This window comes from Muntiacus reevesi, chromosome 1 (genome assembly GCF_963930625.1).
Source record: "Muntiacus reevesi chromosome 1, mMunRee1.1, whole genome shotgun sequence".
NCBI lineage: Eukaryota > Metazoa > Chordata > Mammalia > Artiodactyla > Cervidae > Muntiacus > Muntiacus reevesi.
The window spans coordinates 72412010-72433624 of record NC_089249.1 but is presented as its reverse complement, the minus strand read 5'-3'; the positions used below and the strand labels follow the sequence as shown (position 1 = coordinate 72433624).

Below are 21615 nucleotides of genomic sequence, written 5' to 3'. Positions count from 1 at the left end.
ACAATTATAAAAAATACCCTCTTATTTAAAAAAGAAGATCATGTATTTCACCACTATCAGAAAAGCATAAAGTCACTTATTTTTCTATAAACCTCTCCTTCCTCCCTTTCAAACTGATGACCCCTTGGCAACTAAAAAAATATACTTGAGACAGACCAACTGGGTAGGGATGGGATGTAACTGTGACAAAGGGCCAAGGAAACTAACTGCATTCACATGTAGTCATGGACTGAATCCATAAACTCTGTTTCCCTTAGGATATGCCTCAATACACAATGTTACAAGAAATGTTCAAAATAAAAATATCACTAAGGATAAAGAAAAGTGGTTCAGGATACTAGGAGCCAAAATCTCTCAGTTCACAATGAGAATTTCCAAGTCAAATAAATCATTTCTGAATCTGAAACCAGTATCCAAAATTTCTCGTGCATGTTAACTTACATATGAAAAATGGTGGAAAGTATGTACTAAATAGAGCACCTGCTAGTAAACCTGGGTTTACGCTAACTACTAGGTGTAGACCTTGGTCAATTCATCAAACTTCCTTAAACTTGATAATATATGCAACATGTCAAGCCATCCCTCAGGGAATGTTAATTAGGGAACAGAATATATCACAGAAGTTTAAACTCTTTGGAAGATGGCAAAAAATGAAAGATGGTGGTTAATGGATTTCTAGGCAATTCATACCTTTCCAAAAGGGACAGCTGGTAGTACACAAAGCATCACAATCTCAAACTCTCAAAGACACAAACAGCCACAGACTCACCTTACAAACTGGTCTCGTCCACCCACTGCAAATTGGTGGGTATTGGCAGGATTCACATAGATTGTATACAGCCCCACTTTCTTCTCCTTTTCTTTTGTCACCACCAGTTTCCTTCAAGAGCAGAAAAGTACAAACGTTATATTCTTCTAAAGATTCAGACAGTCATGGCAAGTGAGAACAGAGAGTAATGCAGACACAGCTAATAAGAAACCAAACAGATTTTCATTTGGAAAGAAAGAAAAAAGTGGTTTTGTTTGTACATTGGAACAAGAAAAGAAAAATATAACCCACTGTCATATATATTTACTAAGTGCTACTTTGGAAATGGAATAAAACATGTAGTAATTCTATGGTGTTCCTCAAGAAGTATAAAATTAAAGGTGTATGAAAGTATCACTCCCCAGAGTCTCAGTCTGAGTTCAATATGATGATAACCAATCACTAAAGAGACAATACCCACATTTTCCCACCTTTTACTTACAAATATATCTTTCCAATCATCTGGGAGCAGGGAGTGAGAGGAGGATGAATCATAGAACAGTGGACAGAAAAGACTTTAAGGTCAGAATCTATCTCCCAGACTTCAGAAAAGCATCACTTAAAACACAGTTTTAAAATGCACAAAGAAAAATGGTAAGCTACAGTTAATCCAAAGAGAAACAATATTAGTGTTCCCTTATTTAAAGAAAATTAGGAGAGGAGATTCTTATGAAGATAGCTATTTTTAAGGCTGAATTCTGGTTGCACTACAAAACCCGGTGATTCTGAAGAGGGCATGGGACCCCAAGGAAACCTTATAAAATTTCCCTAATTTGTCCCACCTTAAGGGTGGCACTATGACTACTCTTTCCAGACTGAAGTGTCCAACCTGTCAAATATGACATCATAAGGATTAGTAAATTTATAGAAAAAAGACAGGAAAGGTATTTTTTTTTTTAGTGCCAAATAATATTCTATTATCTGGGTGTATCATAGTTTATCCATTCACCTACTGAAGTACAGCTTGGTTGCTTCCAAGTTTTGGCAATTATGAATAAGAGTTTTCATTTTTAATTCTAAGCTTTTGTTCATTTCTGGTACTTAGAAAAAGAACTACAATTATGACAAGTTTCTTTGTAAATGATGTTAGCATCCTCTCTACATGGTCAAAGTCACTCCAACCTAAACTGTTCTAGGCAAAGAGGAGAAATTTTATTAGTATTTAATTTTAAAATCTCTGTAGTTTTCCATTAAAAGAACAGTGTATAGAGGGCATTAAAAATAAATGTCATTAGGGAAAAAATAAATATACACATACCCAACCCTCAAAAACACAAGGCAGAAAACAAATCAAAAAAGAGTTTCAAGAACAAAATTAGCAATGGAGAAGAGGCAGCTCTGAGTTTTAGACAAGCAAAGAGGAATAGGAGTAGATGCTGCTCTTTTTCAAAGAACTGTCTCATTTCCTAAGCAATCTGGGTTTTTTCAGGAGAGGGTCAGACCAACATAAAGTTTACCAGGCAGAAGCGCAATGAGGACACTGAGGTGAAAGATTATGAAGCACTGGCTGCACTGTCATCTAATCCTGATGAAGAGCTCAGTCTTCCCATGTCTCCATGTGTTCACCTAAAACAAACAATTCTCTCTCCCAGTATATAGATACACAGAGTACCTTGAGCTCTCCAGGGAAAATGCAGAGGTATAAATATAATTAATAATGGTAACAGGGGAAAAAAAAGTTTTGACACCAGAGCAAGGCAGCAGACAAAATCATATGAAACAAATTTACCAAATTTTGCCTTAAAACTTGCAGTTTTAATGAGCAGGTATGCTCTAAGAAAAAGGGAAATTATGGCTCAAACCAAAGGATTCTTTTGAAGAATATCTCAAACTAGCTTCCACTGGCTAAAGGAATATCCCCCCCACAGCTCTAAATCTAACTCTTTTCCTATGACATTAGACAATTCTACCAGCTTCCAGAGAGTCAGCTATTAATGGATACAAAAAGGAAATATCCCCCTATGTCAATCTCATACAAAAATGCCTTGCATAGCAGCAGATGTTAAGGCACCAGCTTAACATATTCTAGCTCCGACCTTGACATTCACTCCTCTGACCTCTGGTCTTTTACTAATTCAACCCCTAAAGCAAAAACTTTTTGAAGGCCCACTGTCTCTTATTTTCCCAGCTCAGAATCTGGACCTCCTCCTACTATAAGTTCGTCCTATGTTCCCCTGTTTAATTTCTATCCCATCTATTACGGCCTGCATCTAGATTTACTGGTCAACTCTCAGTTAGATTTTCTGCCTACAACATCTCATCACACATTCCATTATTTGCCAAAGTCATGTGCTTTGCCCATTACTTGAACTAGATTCCCAGTTTCTTGTGGGTTAATAGTAGTTTTCCTCTGAACCTGATTCAGAGGATCTTGTTCTGCTTCACAACTCTCTACCAGAGCAGACCAAACAAACTCCTATTATTTTTTTCCATCTTTGCCCTTCCCACCCCTCTCTGGAAAACTTGCTAATGTTCCATTATTATCATAGAACCACAGAACTTTAGAATTGAAAATAACAAACATCATTCAGTTTAGGAGGTTAAATGATTTCTCAAAGCTAGATAACTACACACTAGGACTGAAGGTAGCACCTTTATCACCCAGGTCTGTTCCCTTTCCAGTAGAAATCCATTCACTCTCTCTCAACCTTCATCCTCTTGAAGTTTTATATAAATAACCAACATATCCTTTCCACAAGCCAAAAACATTTCCATCCTTTAACCAGTTATTTTAAATTCTTCCACTCTGTAGACAACTTTTTCTATACTTATCTCTCTAAAAGTCTGATAATAATCAGCCTTAAGATTATATCACCTAATTAACATATATTTTACTTGTATGCTCTGTAAAATCAGTGATATCCCTTACTCAATATTGGTATTCACTTATAAGATTTAAGATAATTTTTAAGGGGGGAAAATATCTGTAAAGTTGAATACTCTGTGATCCCATAGTAAACTTCCAATATGGCATATTAAATATATATATACATATATATATATAATTTTTAAAACAAACAATTCAGTAAATAATCTAGATAATCTATCAACTAGGTCGTCATTAAACAAACTGTGGTACACCAATGCTATGATATACAATGTCATGGTTAAAAATGAGGCAGGCCTTGTTGATCTGACGTAGAAATATCTCCAAAATGCATTATAATGTGAAAAAGGCAAATTGCAAGAATATAACATACATGCAAGTTTATATATACATACAATTATCCCACATTGGAGGGAAAAGTGTATATGTATACAGTAAAGATACATAAATGTACAGAAAAAGGACTGAAAAGGCACTCAAAAAAATTTTTATTTTTTTTTCAAAATTTTTAGCAATAATTATCAACAGCTAGAAGTGGGAGGCAGGGGAGGTTAGCATTTACATTTTGTCCATGTCCTTCATTACTGAGTTTTTTAAAAAAGATGTGTCTTATTATAAGCGCAATAAAAATGAAAAAAGTAAACTAATTAGCTACAATTTAATCAGTTATAACCATGGTGCCAGGCTTCCCTGGTGGCTCAGTGGTAAAGAATTCGCCTGACAGCGCGGAGACACAGGTTTGATCCCTGATCCAGGAAGATCCCACATGCCATAGAGCAGCTAAGCCCGTCTGCCGCAACTACTGAGTCTGTGCTCTGGAGCCCAGGAACCAAACTACCAGGCCCTCGGACACAACCACTGAAGCCCACGTGCCATAGAGCCCGCGATCCACAACAAGAAAAACTACCACAAAGAGAAGCCTGCACACGCAACTAGAGATTAGCCCCACTCTCTGCAACTAGAGAAAAACCAGCATCGCAATAAAGACACAGTGCCATCAAAAAAAAAACCCATGCTGCCAGACACTATGCTGAGGTATCAAACACACTGATCAATCACCCTCACAGAAACCAGAGAAAGAGAGAGAGAATGGAACTGACTGACTATATTCACAGTGAGGCTGAAGACACTGAAGTTCAGAAAGGTTACATGGGTCACTCCTAGTAACGCGCAGGTTCATACCTGACCTAGGCCTGCCTGGATACAAACAAGATGCTATGCTCTTTCTATGGCACCACACAGCGAAAAGCAGACATAATTCACCCATTAGTCTCAGGTTCATGTAAAAATGAGCTATGATATGATGCGTTCTACTACAGCTATCAATATTGTTAAGGATCACCATTTACTTTTTATGTTTCTATACATAACTGAAGTGAAAACTACACATGAGCATATCTCTGCTGCTGCTGCTACTAAGTCGCTTCAGTCGTGTCCGACTCTGTGCGACTCCATAGACGGCAGAAACCAGGCTCTGTCGTCCCTGGGATTCTCCAGGCAAGAACACTGGAGTGGGTTGCCACTTCCTTCTCCGAGCATATCTCTAAGCTGCCAGTAATGTGCTTCTTGTGGGGAAGCTTGGCGGCACCCAAATGAACTAGAAGATCATCCAGTTATTACAGCCCACAATATAAAAAGATAACTGAACTCTGCTTTAGAAATGAAGCTAAGCTGAATAGTACTTTATTGCTGAGAAATAGATAAACAACAAAGAAGTAAGGAATTTCCCTAAACTAATCCATTTCTTATTATAAACACAAAGGAACTATTCTCTGGTTTAGTTGAGAATTATCTAGGACATGTGCAATATCTTCCAAACCTAGGACATCTGCAATACTTTCAAGGTCAAGAAATTCAAATTCTGTAAAAGTACAATTGCTATACTTACGAAGCTGGTCGGTCTTGTCTGAGGTCAATGGTGAAGACAACTGCATCTTCACCGGCAGACAGAAACGTACAGGGAGAGTCTGGTTCCAGGGCCAACTGAAAGAGAAAAAAGAGAAAGGATAAGATTTCTAAAAGATTAAAATTAAAGGCTGTCTAGTTCATTCCTCTGTATTTATGAAGGGCTGCATTTAAAATGTCTCAGCAAGACAAATATCTAGCTTTTTTTGTTGTAAAATCCCAGGAAAGAAGGTAATTTAATAAGCCCATTCTCTTGTGTGTGAATTACTTACAGCTTGTTTACTCTATACAAGTCAAAAGGCCAGGTGATTTGCTACTTTTAAGTCTCCAGGGGATGTGAACAGGGACACCAGAGGAAAACCCTGCCACTGGGGCTGCTTCTCAAACCAACCCCGCACCCTCCGGTGGGGAGAGAGACGGCGCCCACGTTTCACTCTCCACAGCTCAGTTCTAAAAGCTACCTAACTAGCAGTCTTAAGAATCAAAGAAGTAGGCAATTTTTACATTTCTTGAGTCATCTGGGCAAGAAAAGTTATATATTTTATACATATTCAGGCCCACCTATATATTTGTGTAGGGTTTGTAGAAAGAGAGGATCATTGTTTCATGGCATGGAAGAAAACGGTGCCTACTCTGAGACCAGGCAGCTCTTGGCTCCTCACTGCCTGCCACCATGACTATTTGGCCTATATTCCCAGCTCTAAATAGGGCTTCCAGAAATAGTGCTGTTTATGCACTGAGTATTGTGAACAGGAAAGTTGGAGCTCTCACATACGAGAAGCCAACAGTTAGCACCTTTGAACTGTTAAAAAGTTCCAAATACAGTAAGAGTAAATTTTAAACGCTTGGGAGGCAAAGGGGACCTCAAGGATCTCCAAACCAACCATGGCTCAGCTTAGGAGTCAAGGATAATCAGGTGACTGCTGCATGTGCAAGATTTAGAGATCTCTCAAATACTTGCCTTCTGAGAAGTTCAGGGAGACTGCTTTTTCTCCAGTCTTATCTACAAGTCTCAGGAGTGAAAGAAGTGATGCAGGTGTGCATAACCAAGGGGACACAGTGGACAGAAACACTGGCGGGCCGTGGCCGAGACCCGCAGAGGAGCTGAGGCGTGCAGCCTCCGGGACAAGGGCTCCCTCACCTTGTGGGACGCCCCCTTGTGCTGGGCCACACGCTTTGTGTTCTTGCAGCACTGCGTAGCTGACAACTCTGCTACCCGAACCTGTCCATCACGGGCACACATGGCCAGGGTGGAGTCACCACTGTTAGGAAGGAACTTGGCCTGGAGGTTAATTAAAAAAACAGGACAAGAGAAATTGAAGAAGTGAATTTGAGAGGTAAAAACGTGATGACAACCCCAAATCATCCCCTTTTGCTATACAAGAGCTGGAAACTTAAACCTCCTGTTCTCACACAGCTGGCTCAAGTCCAATTTCTTCCGAGGGTTAAAGGAGAAGAGAAAGGATTTCTAACATAAGAGCATTTCTGTTGATTCTGGAAGACTGAACTGGTATAGGATAAGTACTCAGGTGAACTAGGACTAACCCAGTAAGAAAGAAAAGTAAGGGAAAAACAGAGAAGAATCTTCCTTGGTTCAAGAAGTCAACAAAAATTTGCTACAAAGATAAGGAAACCAAAGGGGATATTGGGGAAGGAAAGAGAACATGCTTAGGGATAAATGTCTAGTACTATACGATGGATGGGCTGATAAGTAAAACTTCCACAGAATAAAAATGTTACCTTTATCTATCAATGGTTTATTAAGTACCAGGCACGGTTCTAACTGCTTAGTTTCTACTGTTATTTAATCTTCATAACCCTGTACGTTATTAGTCCTATATTAAAGGCAAATAAACTGAAAGACAGAGGTTAAATAAACTTGCCCACAATCACACAGCTAGTTAAGGGTTTGGGCCAAGATTTAAACTCAGCAGTTTGGTTCAAGAGCCTCTGTTCTTACATTAATATGCCTCCAAGCACAGCATTTAGGGCCTTCCTGATGATTTCCAAACACTCTTCCTATCATAATGAGGCTTCTAACAGTTTCTGTGCTCAAGCAAATGAAAGATTACCATGGATCTTTCAGTGTATTTAACTCTTCTAGGTCATTATGGGAGCCAAGGTATGACCAACTCCTGATATCTAACTCCTACCACAACTATCACTCTTACTCCAGCAGCAGCTCGGGTCTATCTAACTCATGCCTGATTTTCTCAGTTGCCAGTCTGTTCCCTCGCCTCACCTGGAAGACGTTGCTCTTGTGGCCGCTCTCAAAGTCCAATACTGGCTGCCGCCGCACCCAGTCCCAAACCACCACTTTCAGGTCGTCGCTGCCACTGGCCAGCCAGGTGCCGCGTTGGTTAAAGTGCAGAGTATTGACACAGCCAGTATGGCCTTCAAGCCCATGCTGCAGGCGGAAACGCTGCACAAAGACTCTTGCCCCACAAGCCTCATACACAAAGCGGGCACTTGAACCCAGCTCCCGCTCCCGAAGGGCAGGAAGGGCTTGCCAGCGAGGTCGGGGCAGGGCTGATGTCTCTGAGGACACCCAGTCTTCCAGGGCCCGCTCATCGTCTGATGAGTCCTGGTCACGATTGGCCCGCTTGCGCTGCACACGACGACGAGGGTGCTCTTCCTCCTCCTCTTCCTCCTCCTCTTCCTCCTCTGAGCGGTCATGGACTTGGCTCTCATCATTGATGGAGTAATGACCGGTGTCCTCCATGCTGTCAGAGTCCTTGTCTTCACCTGAACTCTCTGTATCTGTGCCTCGACTCTCTGTGCTGGTGCGGTTGGGGCCACCATCATCCCCGGTCAAGCTCAAGCTCAGGTCTGAAGCCTCCACTTCAATGCCTGAGGATGTCTCCCTCCCCTCCTCAGCACCAGACATCTCCTCTGGACTGCTAGACAGGCTTCCTGCATGTTAGTTAGGAATGGGTAGGTGAGGGGGCAAAATAAGGAAATAAGATAGTGACCAGAAGGATTTCCTCTCCATAGTCTAAAAAAATCATCACATCATGAGACCCATAAATCAACACTGGTCAAAAATGTTTTCATTGCAAACGCTCCTAAAGAGTACTTTCTAAGAGGGAATCCTGAAAAGATTAAAGCCAGAGATACACACAAAGAACTGCAGGACACACAAATGAGAACTGTAGGACAACCAAAGATTATAATAAATTCTAAAGAAGCAAAGCACTGGCAGGTTTTATTAAAGTATGCCTGAGTCTAACTACCGTAGGCATTGTTTTGCTAGATGGGCATCCATTAGTTTTAGCAATTAAGCTGAATATAAGGAAAAAGAACAGCCATTCCCAGCATGAGTTGGCTCGAAAAGAAAAGTTCATCACATTCTAGGTCTGCCATACTGGTAGTTGTAAAATAACTGGGTCACTAAGCAATATAATTCCCAACAGTCAGATACTGAATTCTCCTATCTAACACCCAAAGTATATACCAGTGAACACTCAGGCAATGTTCTGGACCCCACAGGGCTACAACTTCCAAACTAAGGTCAAGATGTAAAGAAAGGAGCGAGCAAATGAGAATTTTAAACACTGCTTATGGCCTCCTTTCCTCAGATGACTACAAATTTTATCTTGCCAGAAGTAAAGGCTATTAGGAAAGTCTGACCAGCTGTGTGTGACTCTGGGATAAGCTATTCAACTCCAGTACCACACTGATGGTTTAAGGATTCAAAGTGGGAGTATCTTCTTGCTTAGTCATCTGGATAAGAGCAGTAATTTCTGAAGCTCTCTGAAGCAATGAAATCTCTTTTCAATGAACTCTTAGACAAAGTCTATTATGGAAAACAGATAAACATATATGTCTTTAGTTCAAGCAGTGACGAAAGGTTGGAAGACACATAAACATGTTTTCAAAAAGCACTTCAACTAAGAGTACAGTGTGAAAATGGCTAGGAACTGGAAGGAGGAAAAGTGCAGCAATTTGCTCCTAAGAACTACATGTGCTGAGGCTCCTGTGTGCAGTGAGAAAGATTAATAAGTGTGGTTTTTGAAATGAAATTGGGTTTGAGATTGGGAGTGGTGAGAAGGGATAAAATTTCACACCCATCACTTCTGTGGAGAAGAAAAAAATAATACATCAAACCTCCTAGCACATATTGTTAAAATTATGATTAACAAACAAAGATGACTTTGGGGGTCTTACCACTTTAAGATAAGGGCCAGAGCATATCACAAGTTCAGTAAGAGGACCCTAACAGTCGATGACCAGATACAGCTAAGAGTTGGCAATTTTTTTCTATAAAACACCTGATAATAAAAATTTTAGGCTTCACGGGCACAAGCACTCAACTCCATGTTGTAGCACAAAAGCAACCATAAATACTATTTAAATAAATGGGGCATGACTGAATTCCAATAAACTACAAAAATAGCAGCCTGCAGGCCATAATTTGCAATCCCTGATCTAGCTAATGGCCAAACTCCAATTCTCTATCTCAGACCCCTCTAGAGTCCTGTGTCTTTCAACTAAGCCCAGTGAAAAATCTTAATCCCTCTCCTTCACAGAAAATAAATGAGCAGCAGTGGTAAGAAAGGAGCAAAAGGGACAGAAAAACAGTGCGTGGAAAGGCTCCCCTTTCCTTCCTCAGCACTTACTGCTCTACCAGTTACATCAACTACAGTTTAGCCTAGAATCTTAACCTACAAGGCACTAAGGAATACTGGACTCTGTGCTGCCCAACTATTCTGAAGGACTTTCTCTAGTTTGGAAGCTCGCTCCGAGCTGATGCACTGGTCAAATGACCCAGGGGTAGCTATATTCTATTACAATGTTGATATTCTGCCTTCAAATATGTCCTAGACCCAATAATTTAATAGTCTTCCCTAAGAAAAAGAAAAGAAGAAAAAGAAAGAAAGAAAAAAAGCCCTAATCCCAGTTATTTATGACTATCTCTCATCTAATCTATTGAACTATGATCTACCATGGAAAGAGACCTCTCCTTATAACTGGGAAGTCTTGCCTTCCCAACAACTACCTTGGTTCCACCACCAATTAGATCATCTTTTCCTCCTTTATTAACAGCATCTCCTAGGTTTTGTCCACCCTTACAAACTTTCAGAATTCCAAACCACTTTACCACTTAGAGGCACAACTTCATTACTGATCTTCTGAAAACAATCAAGATAATAGTTGAAGGAACAAAAGTACCAGAAACAAAAAGGTGTTTCCTATGTACTTCCAACACTCAAAACAACACAGGAAGAGTTCACTCCCTCCCTTAAAATCCAGGTCTCCACTCTCTTTGCAGTCGACAGCAAAAATTGCTTCACCTTCATTTTGGTCCCTTACCATTAGCTAAGTCTGTTTTGCCATCTGTGCTGCTCCCTTTGCTGGACATCTTGAATGATATTTATTGTAGCCAGCCTGGATTGAGGAGAGGAAGAAAACGAAAAAATTAGGAAACAATCTGGGAAAGATGATAAAAGGCACCAGGAGATTTAGCAATGTACAGTCTTTGTTATTTTTATAAAAATGATTTTTTGGTGTGTGCTCAACAGGGTTTCTCAGTTGCTGAAAATTATGTCAGATATTATCCCATGTCTAAATTCCATAAAGGGATGTATCTTTGGGAGGCCAACTCCCATCTCTTTACCTTAACAAGTAACTGGCAGTGATTTTTCAGATGGGGGAGGAGGAACTGAAATAAATCCTGGAACAGCAGGTCTATATCAAGTGACAGGTAATGCAAGCAAGCAGTCTTAATACAAAAAAAGTTAGCTCCAGCACTACCCTCTTAGGCAAAAATCTTGTTGTAAATAATCTTGTATGTATCCACAAAGTCTATAAAACATTTGTCTTCACAACATGAAGAGGAGGGTCAGAATGAGTATCTTTTTACATACAAAACAGCCGAGATGGAAGAAACTGAGCTCTTGGGATAACACCTTGAGCTTTACGGCCATCCAGATGCTTAGTTTCAAACTTACAGGCACAGACACAAACTAAGGATCATAAAAAACAGTCAAATTAGAACCCAGGAGCACCCTACCCCTAAAAAAGAGCCTAAAAGTTTTTCTTTCCCTTACAACTAGTCAGTCAGTCATCAAATGCAAAGCTGGAGAAGAAAAAAGCAACATTTCCATTAAAACCATCTCAGTCCATTTCATAAAATGGCAAACACTATTTCACCTATTTCCACCAACTTTCACCAGATTTGTCTGTTTAGCGAGGCCCTAACTAGGAACTGAGGTACCTTACTTTATTCCTTTTATATCCCTTTAAAACAGTCATTATTTTTTCAGGGCCTCACTCCCACCTCAAGCAAATTCCAAAGAGTAAAGAATATTATTCAGACCAGAATTCTGTTAAGCCCTTTCAGTGCCTTAGACAAAAGGCACTGGTAAAAGACAAAGTATGATTATGACTCCAGTCCTTGTACCCAGGCACACTGGCCTCTAATCTTTCAACAGCCCTTTCATTCCCATAACAATTATCCCAGAAGCAGCCCCATCCTTATCCTTACCCCCTACTCTCTCTACAGAAATCCAAGTTGCTTCAAAGAAAAAAAAAGTATCCTCTGCCAAGAGACAGCTGCCCAAAACTTGCTCACATTAGGCCAGGATGAGGCAGTAGAAATAATCCAAGAGCAGGACTGAGGCTGAATTTGAAGGAGGGACACCTGGAAGGGTGATGATGAAAGACAATGTCAACAAAAAACAGATCTGTGAAGCCACATAAAGAAAAACAGAAGAGCTATTTGCAGAGCAGGCTGTTTTATTCCTCCTACTTCAATGATATATTTTTGTACAGTGTTCTCCTCACACAGCACTCGTTTTTTCCTCTCAGTTGTCCCTGTGTATATTCTCTGGTAACTCAGCAGTATCTTCTTCCCCACCTAGGGCTTAATTATATTAATTGCAAAAGTCTATGGAGCAGGGAAAAATTGTTGTACTACTTTTAAGATTAAAACCTAAGGTCATCGACGTACCTTATGGTCAACTGTTAACAGAGCTGTTTTTTCATCTCAAGAACCAAAACTGTCAACCACACCATACGTCCCACCTCACTAATATCCACCCCTAGAAAAGCATTAAAGCAGTTCCAGAGACCCTTATCTCAAAACTCAATCTCATCAATTTCTACAGAAGCCCAGAGTGCTTGAACTTCAGTCTCATAATGGCTCTAGAAAACATTTGCTGGGCTGGAGGAGCCAAATGCCTAATGCTTACCTAGCTCTGAGAACCACTTCTCAGAAAAGGAGAGCCGTGGAGTTCAAACTATACCCAGAAGTTGCACAGAACATCTGCCTTTTGGGAAACTGGTTTAAGGTTTTTACAAGGAGGGATCTTTTCTTTGAAGAAAAAAGCTGACAGAATTTATTCCTAAATTCAGAAACAGAACATAGTCTACGTCAACTGTTTAATCACTGAGCTGATAGCTTCTAAAGGTCACATTTTAGGGGCCACAGAGTCCAGTGAAACTAGTCACAGGCTGAAAATTACAAGTGCAGGATTCTAGTACTAGCTACGTTTATTAACAAACTTTGTGACATGACTTTGGATATGCTGCTTAATCTTCTCTGGGCTTCATTTTCTTCTTTTGTAAAATAGTAATTACAGAGATGGTACAGTTAAGCAGAATTATATGTTAAAACTTCTGTAGAGGATGTTCTTAGAGAAGTGATCTCAAAACTGATTATGAACTTCTATCAGTGAAAACTCTGCACACGAACCCACATTTGATCAATTCACATTAATTATTGAGCTTGATTTTTCTAGAAAAAATTACAAATTTCAATATTCTTTCCCTATACACCACTGGATCATCTTCCATACCCCATGTGAATTGAAGTGACAGTCAGTCGTGTCCGACTCTTTATGACCCCGTGGATTATACAGTCCATCGAATTCTCCAGGCCAGAATGCTGGAATGAGTAGCCTTTCCCTTCTCCAGGGGATGGTCCCAACCCAGGGATTGAACCCAGGTCTCCCACATTGCAGGCAGATTCTTTACCAGCTGAGCCACCAGGGAAGCCCTCCATACCCCATGGGGTACATATATTCCATTCTGGGGGACAGCTTCTCTAAAAAGCCAAGAAATGATGACAGTGATAAAACTACAATTACTTTTGGGATGAGTTGTTATTATATAACTGTCTGTCAAAATGAAACTTAAAAACATCTCAGCACTATGGCAGAAATTAGAGTAAGTGCCCAAATTAAAGCAGGCTAAAGTCCTATGACTGTTCCCTAGGTCTTAAGCATATGAGTCACTCTAGAATTTCTACCATCACCAAAAAATGCAATCTTATTTTACAATCTGAGTTTAGGGACCATATCTGACCCAAACGTAAATTACTTTTATTCTTTAATGCACTCCATCCCCAACAAATGCACTGTTTTTACCTTGATCATTTTCCATGTAAAATCCAGTCCGAGTCTGGAAGCACTCACTGCCCCAGGTAGCTGGGGGGGTTAACTAGACCAGCTCTACTGCCTGTATGCTAAAAATAACCATAACCCCTGCCAAAGTGAAGGTTAAAGAGTAAACTATTGGGGGATGGTGAAAAAGACCCAGGTATCATTTCAATTTCTACCTAAAAAATTCTAATGACTGAGATTTCTCCTGTCTTAAAAGGCCTTATATTTTTGACCAAGTACATGATAAAATATTAGCTAAAAATCAAGAAGAGGGGGAGTTAATACAGGATGTAAGAGTAGTCTGCGGAAGAAGCACCAAACATCTCTTGTTTAAAACCACTGGGGCTGCTTTCTTATCCTAACACTGATGCAAGAGTTATACAAGAGACCAGGTATATTAGAACAACAGGACATCCAAATGTAAAAAAAGAAACTCGATTTGTACACTGAACGATATACAAAAACTAACTCAAAATGAATCACAGACCTAAATGTAAAAGCTAAAACAATACAACTTCCAGAAAACAAAGTAGATAATCTTTGTGACATCAGGGAAGGCAAATATTTCTTAAGAAAGGGCAAAAAAGCACAAACCATAAAAGAAAAAGTTAATTAACTGGATATATCAAAATTAAAAATCTACTCTTCAAGAGACACTGTTAAAAAATGAAAAGACAAGCTATGGACTGGAAGAAAATATCTGCAAAAGACATATTTGACAACGGGAACATAGTTACAGAGTCTCACATCTAAATAACAATCACTTGAAAGAGATGATCAACATTATGAGTCACCAGGAAAATACAAATTAAAACCACAATGAGAATCCTCTACACACCTATTAAAATAGCTGAAATTTTTAAAATAATAATAATGAAAGTTTTCTTTATCAAGTGCTAACAAAGGGTAGAGTAACTCAACTCTTACACACAGCTCAGAAAAATGTAAAACGGTAGTTAGTTGCTTTGGAAAATGGTTGGTTTGGCAGGTTTTTTTAAATAAAGTTAAACATACACTTACCATACAACCCAGGAATCCTACCCAGGTACGTACTAAAGAAAAATGAAACTAAGAATGAAAAGATCCATCTAAAAATCTAAATGTAAATGTTTTAAGAGACTTTACTTAGATCCATCAAAAACTAAAAAGTGTTTTTCAGCTAGGTCATGGATAAACAAATCATGGTCCACCACACAATAGGCTACTTCTGAGCAATACAAAGAATGAACTACTGATACACATAACAACATGAATGGATCCCAAATGTGTTATGCTATGTGAAAGAAGCAAGATTCAGTTATGTAATATTACTTCATTTATAGGACATTCTGGAAAAGATAAACTGCAGGGACAGAGAGTCATTGCTGGGATTTGGGAAGAAGGAACTAACAACAAACAGGCATGAGAAAACATTTTGGAAAGGCGAAAATGTTCTGTGCCTTCATCACAGTGGTGTTACATGACTATGCATTTGTTAGAACTCATAGGATAGGTCAATAAAATAAAGGGTAAATTTTACTGTATGTAAATTATCAATCAATCTGGCAAGAAAAGAGAAAGGGGGGGGAGGGGGAGGAGATTCATGCAAAGTGTTAAATGACAAGATACAACCCAACAATTAAAAATACTAGACTCTCGAGCCTGTGATTATTAACAGAAGCTACCTAATAGTGGTCAATAGGTCACAATAAATGAGAGCAAAATGTCAGGTCTTCTTGTCTGAAAATTAAAACATGGAATAAATTTTGTTGCAAACAAAGCTGCCTTATCAGAACCCCATTAAAGGTAAGATAAATTCTGAACTCATAAAAGTCTTCAATCCTACTGTCTAGGTGACAACTAAGAATATCAGAAGCTTAAAGTAGTCCAAAGTAGTTACAGTAGCTGTACTATTAATTTGTATACATATGCCTTCTACCTTTTTGAAATTTCTCTCTGAAGTTCACTTTAATCCCTTTGGAGTCTAGGGTCTAAGGAAAACGGTCTGATAACTCTATTCTACCTCAGTTTCAACTTCTAAATAATATTACTGTTCCTGATCTCTTTACTAAGACCTGAACTTAGGTTCAGTGAGTACTCTTGAGTTACATAATCCCAACACTCCTGAGTCCATCCAGCTGTCTCATCTGGCATGTCTCATTCTGCAACTTAAGTTCCCAACTCTCTTACATAGACACTCATGTTTAAAAGAGACAAGGCCTCAGAATTTCCTCCGAAGGTGAAAGGTGATGGTAGAAACTACTTCAATTATTAGTAAGACAGATATCTGAGAGCCACACAATCCCTGGTTCCTCTTGGGAGGACAGATGTCCCATACCACTCATGACTGAACAGCTGTCAGGGCTGATCTCCACCCAAAGTACAAATTTACTTTTCAGTTTTGGATCCCTACAGTCCATCTGGAATCAACCAGCACTACTTTCTCCATACCTAGTTTTTGTTTTCAAACTGAAATGACTCATTTAAATTCATTCTCCTTACCTTACTACTCTTCTGCTTTACAACAAACACTTCTCCAAGTCAACCTTCCCAATGCCAGCTGCCAGCCGGACTCTAACAGTACAGTGTTTATTAATCAGACAGAGAACTTTAGGCACTGAAATTCAAAGAATGACCCCAACGAAGCTGAAACTCATACTATATGAAACATGTTTATAAGGGGGCAAGCCTTTAGTTCTGGGCTACTCTCTATTAAAGCAGTTGGAGGTGTTATTAATAAATACACTATACTGTAAGCTGGAATGGGAGCAGAAACTATAAATGTTTCTGGGATCAGGGAAATTAATCTCTATTCCTATCCTGCAGAAGAAGCAACAGCACTGGGTAACGATACAGTAGCTCAAGCCTCCTTTTTTAACCTAAATTATAGGCCTCTGGCACCACCCAGTGGCCCATTTGTACTGAGACATGCTAGTAATGCAACAATGTACAAGGCAAGACAGGAGCTACAAATACAAATAAGGCAGTCATAATACCTTTTGTAGCCAACAATCGATTAGGAACAACAGGTATACAACTATGATATAAGAGACACAAGTGTCAGTACCATTAAAAAAAAAAAAGATAGGAAATTCCATGGTGGTCCAGTGGTTAGGACTTTGCTCTTTCACTACCACAGCCCAGGTTCAATTCCTGGTTGGGAAACTAAAATCCCACAAGCCCCTTGGTGCAGCCAAAAAATGGAAAAAAAAAAAAAAAAAGAAAGAAAAAGACAAGATAAATAGAATATTGTCATAATTCAACAGAATAAGGATTATATTCAGTTTCAGGGAGAAATAGTTCATTAGTTAAGAAGTGTGTGTGTGTGCCATCAGGAAGATTTGGTTAGAATAGTAAGATGGACAGAAAAGGGAGAAACAAGTTGAAAAGACTTCCCTGGTAGCGCAGTAAAAGAGTGAGTGAGTGAGTGTATGTGTGTTAGGCACCAGGAAGATTTGGTTAAGAATAGTTAGTGGAAGTGTGTGTGTGTTAGGCATCAGGAAATTTTGGTTAAGAATAATAAGATGGACAGAAAAGGGAGAAACAAATTTAAAAGCTATCAAAGGACTTCCCTGGTAGCACAGTGGATAAGAATCAGCCTGTCCTGCTATCCAAGTCTACAAGCAATAAATGCTGGAGAGGGTGTGGAGAAAAGGGAACCCTCTTACACTGTTGGTGGGAATGCAAACTAGTACAGCCACTCTGGAGAACAGTGTGGAGATTCCTTAAAAAACTGGAAATGGAACTGCCATATGACCCAGCAATTCCACTCCTGGGCATACAGACCAAAGATCTGAAAGAGATCTGAAAGAGACACGTGCACCCCAATGTTCATCGCAGCACTGTTTATAACAGCCAGGACATGGAAGCAACCTAGATGCCCATCAGCAGACGAATGGATAAGGAAGCTGTGGTACATATACACCATGGAATATTACTCAGCCGTTAAAAAGAATTCATTTGAATCAGTTCTAATGAGATGGATAAAACTGAAGCCCATTGTGCAGAGAGAAGTAAGCCAGAAAGATATACACCAATACAGTATACTAATGCATATATATGGAATTTAAGAAGATGGTAACAATAACCCCATATGCAAAACAGAAAAAGAGACACAGATGTACAGAACAGACTTTTGGACTCTGTGGGAGAAGGCGAGGGTGGATGTTCAGAGAGAACATCATTGAAACAAGTATACTATCAAGGGTGAAACAGATCACCAGCCCAGGCTGGATGCATGAGACAAGTGCTCAGGCCTGGTGCACTGGGAAGACCCAGAGGGATGGGATGGGGAGGGAGGCGGGAGGGGGGATCGGGATGGGGAACACATGTAAATCCATGGCTGATTCATGTCAATGTACGGCAAAAACCACTACAATACTGTAAAGTAATTAGCCTCCAACTAATAAAAATAAATGGAAAAAAAAAGAATCAGCCTGCCGATGCAGGTGACAGCACGGGTTTGATCCCCAATCAGGGAAGCTTCCACACGCTGACGCACAACTAAGTCTGTGCGCTACCATCGCAGCCTGTGCACCTAGAACCTGTGCTCTGCCACCAGAGAAGCCACTGCAAGAAGCCCTCGCATCCCATCAAAGAGTAACCCCTACAGAAATGCTCATGTGCAGCAACCAAGACCCAGTATAATTAAAAATTGTAACAAATAAATCTTAAAAGACACACATGAAATATTTTTTTAAAAAGCTATCACAAAGTTGCCAAAGTTAGAAGCAATGAGACCCTGTATTAGGCTGATGGCAGAAGAAATGAAAAGAACGGGATCAATGTGAGAAACACTGTACAGCGGCAGAACTGATAAGTGTTTGGCTCAATGAACCAACTGCTTTTCTGTGGAACTACCTCAGGAACTGAGTGAAAATGCTGGTTTTCTCCCTATTCAAGTATCATAAAAGATTCAGCTGTCTCTTCAGTTAAGTCCATTAAAATTATTTCCATAAAAAACTTATTAGGTTATCAATTAATGATAATCTGAGATCTATGTTTAAACAATTAAAACATGTTTTCATTCATATCATCATTTGGACAGACCTTTAACACTTTAAATACACTTTTATAAGCAGCACTGAATTCTACCTTTCAGCTCAATTTGCTTCATCACTTGGCATTGAAGAGCCCTGGTTTTTAAAGACAGCATATGGTATAATGAAAAGAAAAGGGCTTTGGTGTTACTCAGACTTGGGTTTGAATTTTACTTCTACCACCTACCTGTGAGTTTGTTTCTTCTTTTGTAAAATGGGACAATACCACTATCCTGAAGAAATGGAGAGGATTAAACACGATATTTGCAATTGGCTGTCTATACGTGTCAGGCATTTATATTATTTTTCTAGCTTCTCATCTCTGGTTCCCGACTGCGTTTTCTAGAGAAGCCTAGGTATCTTCACCACTCAACAATGATCCTCCAAACACTGTACACAAATCAAAACATAGTTACAAGTCTATGAAATCTGCTTACCTGCTGTATCACTGGTCTTTTAAAGTATTCAGAGAGGGACTTTCCTGGTGGTTCAATGGTTAAGACTCTGGGCTCCCAATGCAGGGGGCACAGGTTTGATCCCTGGTCAGGGAACTAGATCCTATATACCACAACTAAGAATTTGCATGCCATGACTAAGACTGGTGCAGCTAAATAAATAAATTAGAAAAAAAAAAGAATTCAGAAAGCTCTGTTATAACCTTCCTTTGAGCTCATTCATGTTCTATGAACTAGGGTAAAGCAATACACCCAAGAGCCCACTACATTAAGTCTCTTTAAGTTCTCCTGCCTTTTGAAGGGTCATAAGATAGCCAAGGTGAAAACTTCAAAGCAATCATCACAAATGATGAGGATGAACATAAGTCCTACATGAACTATACTAAAAACAAGGAACTCTGTTCCTCCACTGGAATGAAAGCGTTCTCTCCCTGTTGGTAACACCAAATGCCCTATGTTTATAGTTTATTGACTTTAATTCTACTAACAGTATTTCAGAGTATGTTAGGAATGCACTAAGTGCTATCTCCAGCAGCAGCAGAGCTAAGGAACTTTTTATAATAACATTTAAGCCCATTCACCTCAATTTAAATAATTTTAAGGAAAATCACTTCTTAGGAAATCTCACTGTGTTTCTATGAAGTGTTTTATATTTAAACACTTGTTACTAACACTATTAAACAGTGTTACTATGATATGATTTGTATTTACATCAGAATCCAGTCCCCATTACCTGTTTTTGCCTTTCACATTTCAAATTTTTCTTAAACTGTTCAAAAGGATAACCGAGAGATAAAAGGGTACAACTTAAAACAATAAGAAGCTAAAAAACATCAAGAAGTGCCCTCCAATCTGAATGAAACTAGAGGCGAGAGTATAATGTGGGTCCTGAGTAAGGTTACAAACATACCTGAAACTGTGGCAATGCTGAAACACCAAAGGTACCACTAGAGGTAAATCCTATAATAGCTTTCCAGATGGCTAACTTAAAAAAAAAAAAGATACATGAGGCAACATGGATGCTTCACATTAGAACTTGCCCAGACCTCCTTAAATAGTATCCTCAGAGAATAAGAGCAAATATTTAACTTCTTAAATACGATGAAAATTTTTGCAATAACCCAATCCATTAGATATACTACATTTCATTAATCAGATGTCATCTTTGTCAAATTAATCACTTATCATGCCCTATTTGCAAATTCAGGACAGCTTTAGTTCATTGGCTTATCTTGGGCATATACCTTCCTTGGGTAAAGGTAATACTTGAGAAACTGAGCTTCTGGCCCAGAAACTATGTTCTGTAGAGGCAGAAATTTTTAAAAATGCTATATAAAGAAGTGACAAATTCATAAAATGCATCACACTCTAATTTTTAAAGACCTTTCAAGACTTTACTTTCTTCTCACTCTAAGAATAACTGAATCAGTAAACAAGAACAGGTAGCCCCTTTTTCTGACCAATTTTAAGAGTGATGAAGTTTACTCATGAAAATGAAAGATGACAAGTTTTCAGTATTACCGTAAAGCTAATCTAAAATCACTGCCTTTGGGCTCTGAAACTAAGATATGCACAATCATTACTTCCATGACTGCCGCTGATTCAATTCCTTCAGTTGCCTGGGTTCCAAATGGGTGAGGGTAAATAACAGATTATCTTGACTGACCAATAATCTGCTTAAAAAAAAAAATTAATTCAATCTTAAAAACTAACTCTAACACCAATATAATGCAATAAAAAGCTGTTTGGATAATTCTTTTATAGAAAATCTGAACATTTACTAGACATGTTTAGAGTAACTCTTCCACAGTAGAAATAATCCAGAAATAAACCTATCTACTGAAAACAAAGGTCAACCAGTCAGTTCATTATTTAAAAGCCTTTAAATCATCTGATAGAACACAGGACCTAGAGCATGAAATTTTGAAGACCTCTGTCTCCCACAACAGGGCACACTTCTATAGAATGTCTTCTACTAGAGTACGTCTGCTTTTGAAATGCCAGTATAGTTTTAAAAGGTAACAAAAAGACATTTCTTTTAAGTTTTCTCTGAAGACATGCTACTGTCTTAGGTTGATCCTAATCGAAACTAAGGATCACAGAGACTGATTCTTACACATTTAGTAAGCTGCTGTATAAAATGCCCTGTCAGGTTGGAGGTGGAAACTAAGATCATAAGCATAACTAGCCTCCTACTGCAGCCACGGTAGGAAATACT

The 21615-nt window shown here is 39.1% G+C and overlaps 1 protein-coding gene across 8 annotated transcripts in view; it reads right to left on the bottom strand.

The window, feature by feature from the left end:
- Positions 1-21615, bottom strand: part of DCAF8 (DDB1 and CUL4 associated factor 8) — a 40904-nt gene that overhangs the window by 15385 nt on the left and 3904 nt on the right. For 7 of the 8 annotated variants that reach the window (XM_065947525.1, XM_065947517.1, XM_065947502.1 and 4 more), the window contains 5 exons: positions 10854-10928; positions 7783-8453; positions 6682-6822; positions 5524-5618; positions 770-880 (listed from right to left, as the gene is read on the bottom strand). In XM_065947525.1, coding sequence (XP_065803597.1) covers positions 770-880; positions 5524-5618; positions 6682-6822; positions 7783-8453; positions 10854-10902 — 1067 coding nt within the window. In that variant the 5' untranslated portion in view covers positions 10903-10928. Of the gene's footprint in view, positions 1-769; positions 881-5523; positions 5619-6681; positions 6823-7782; positions 8454-10853; positions 10929-12027; positions 12050-21615 lie in introns of those variants that run through there. The other variant, XM_065947540.1, reaches the window with a different exon arrangement.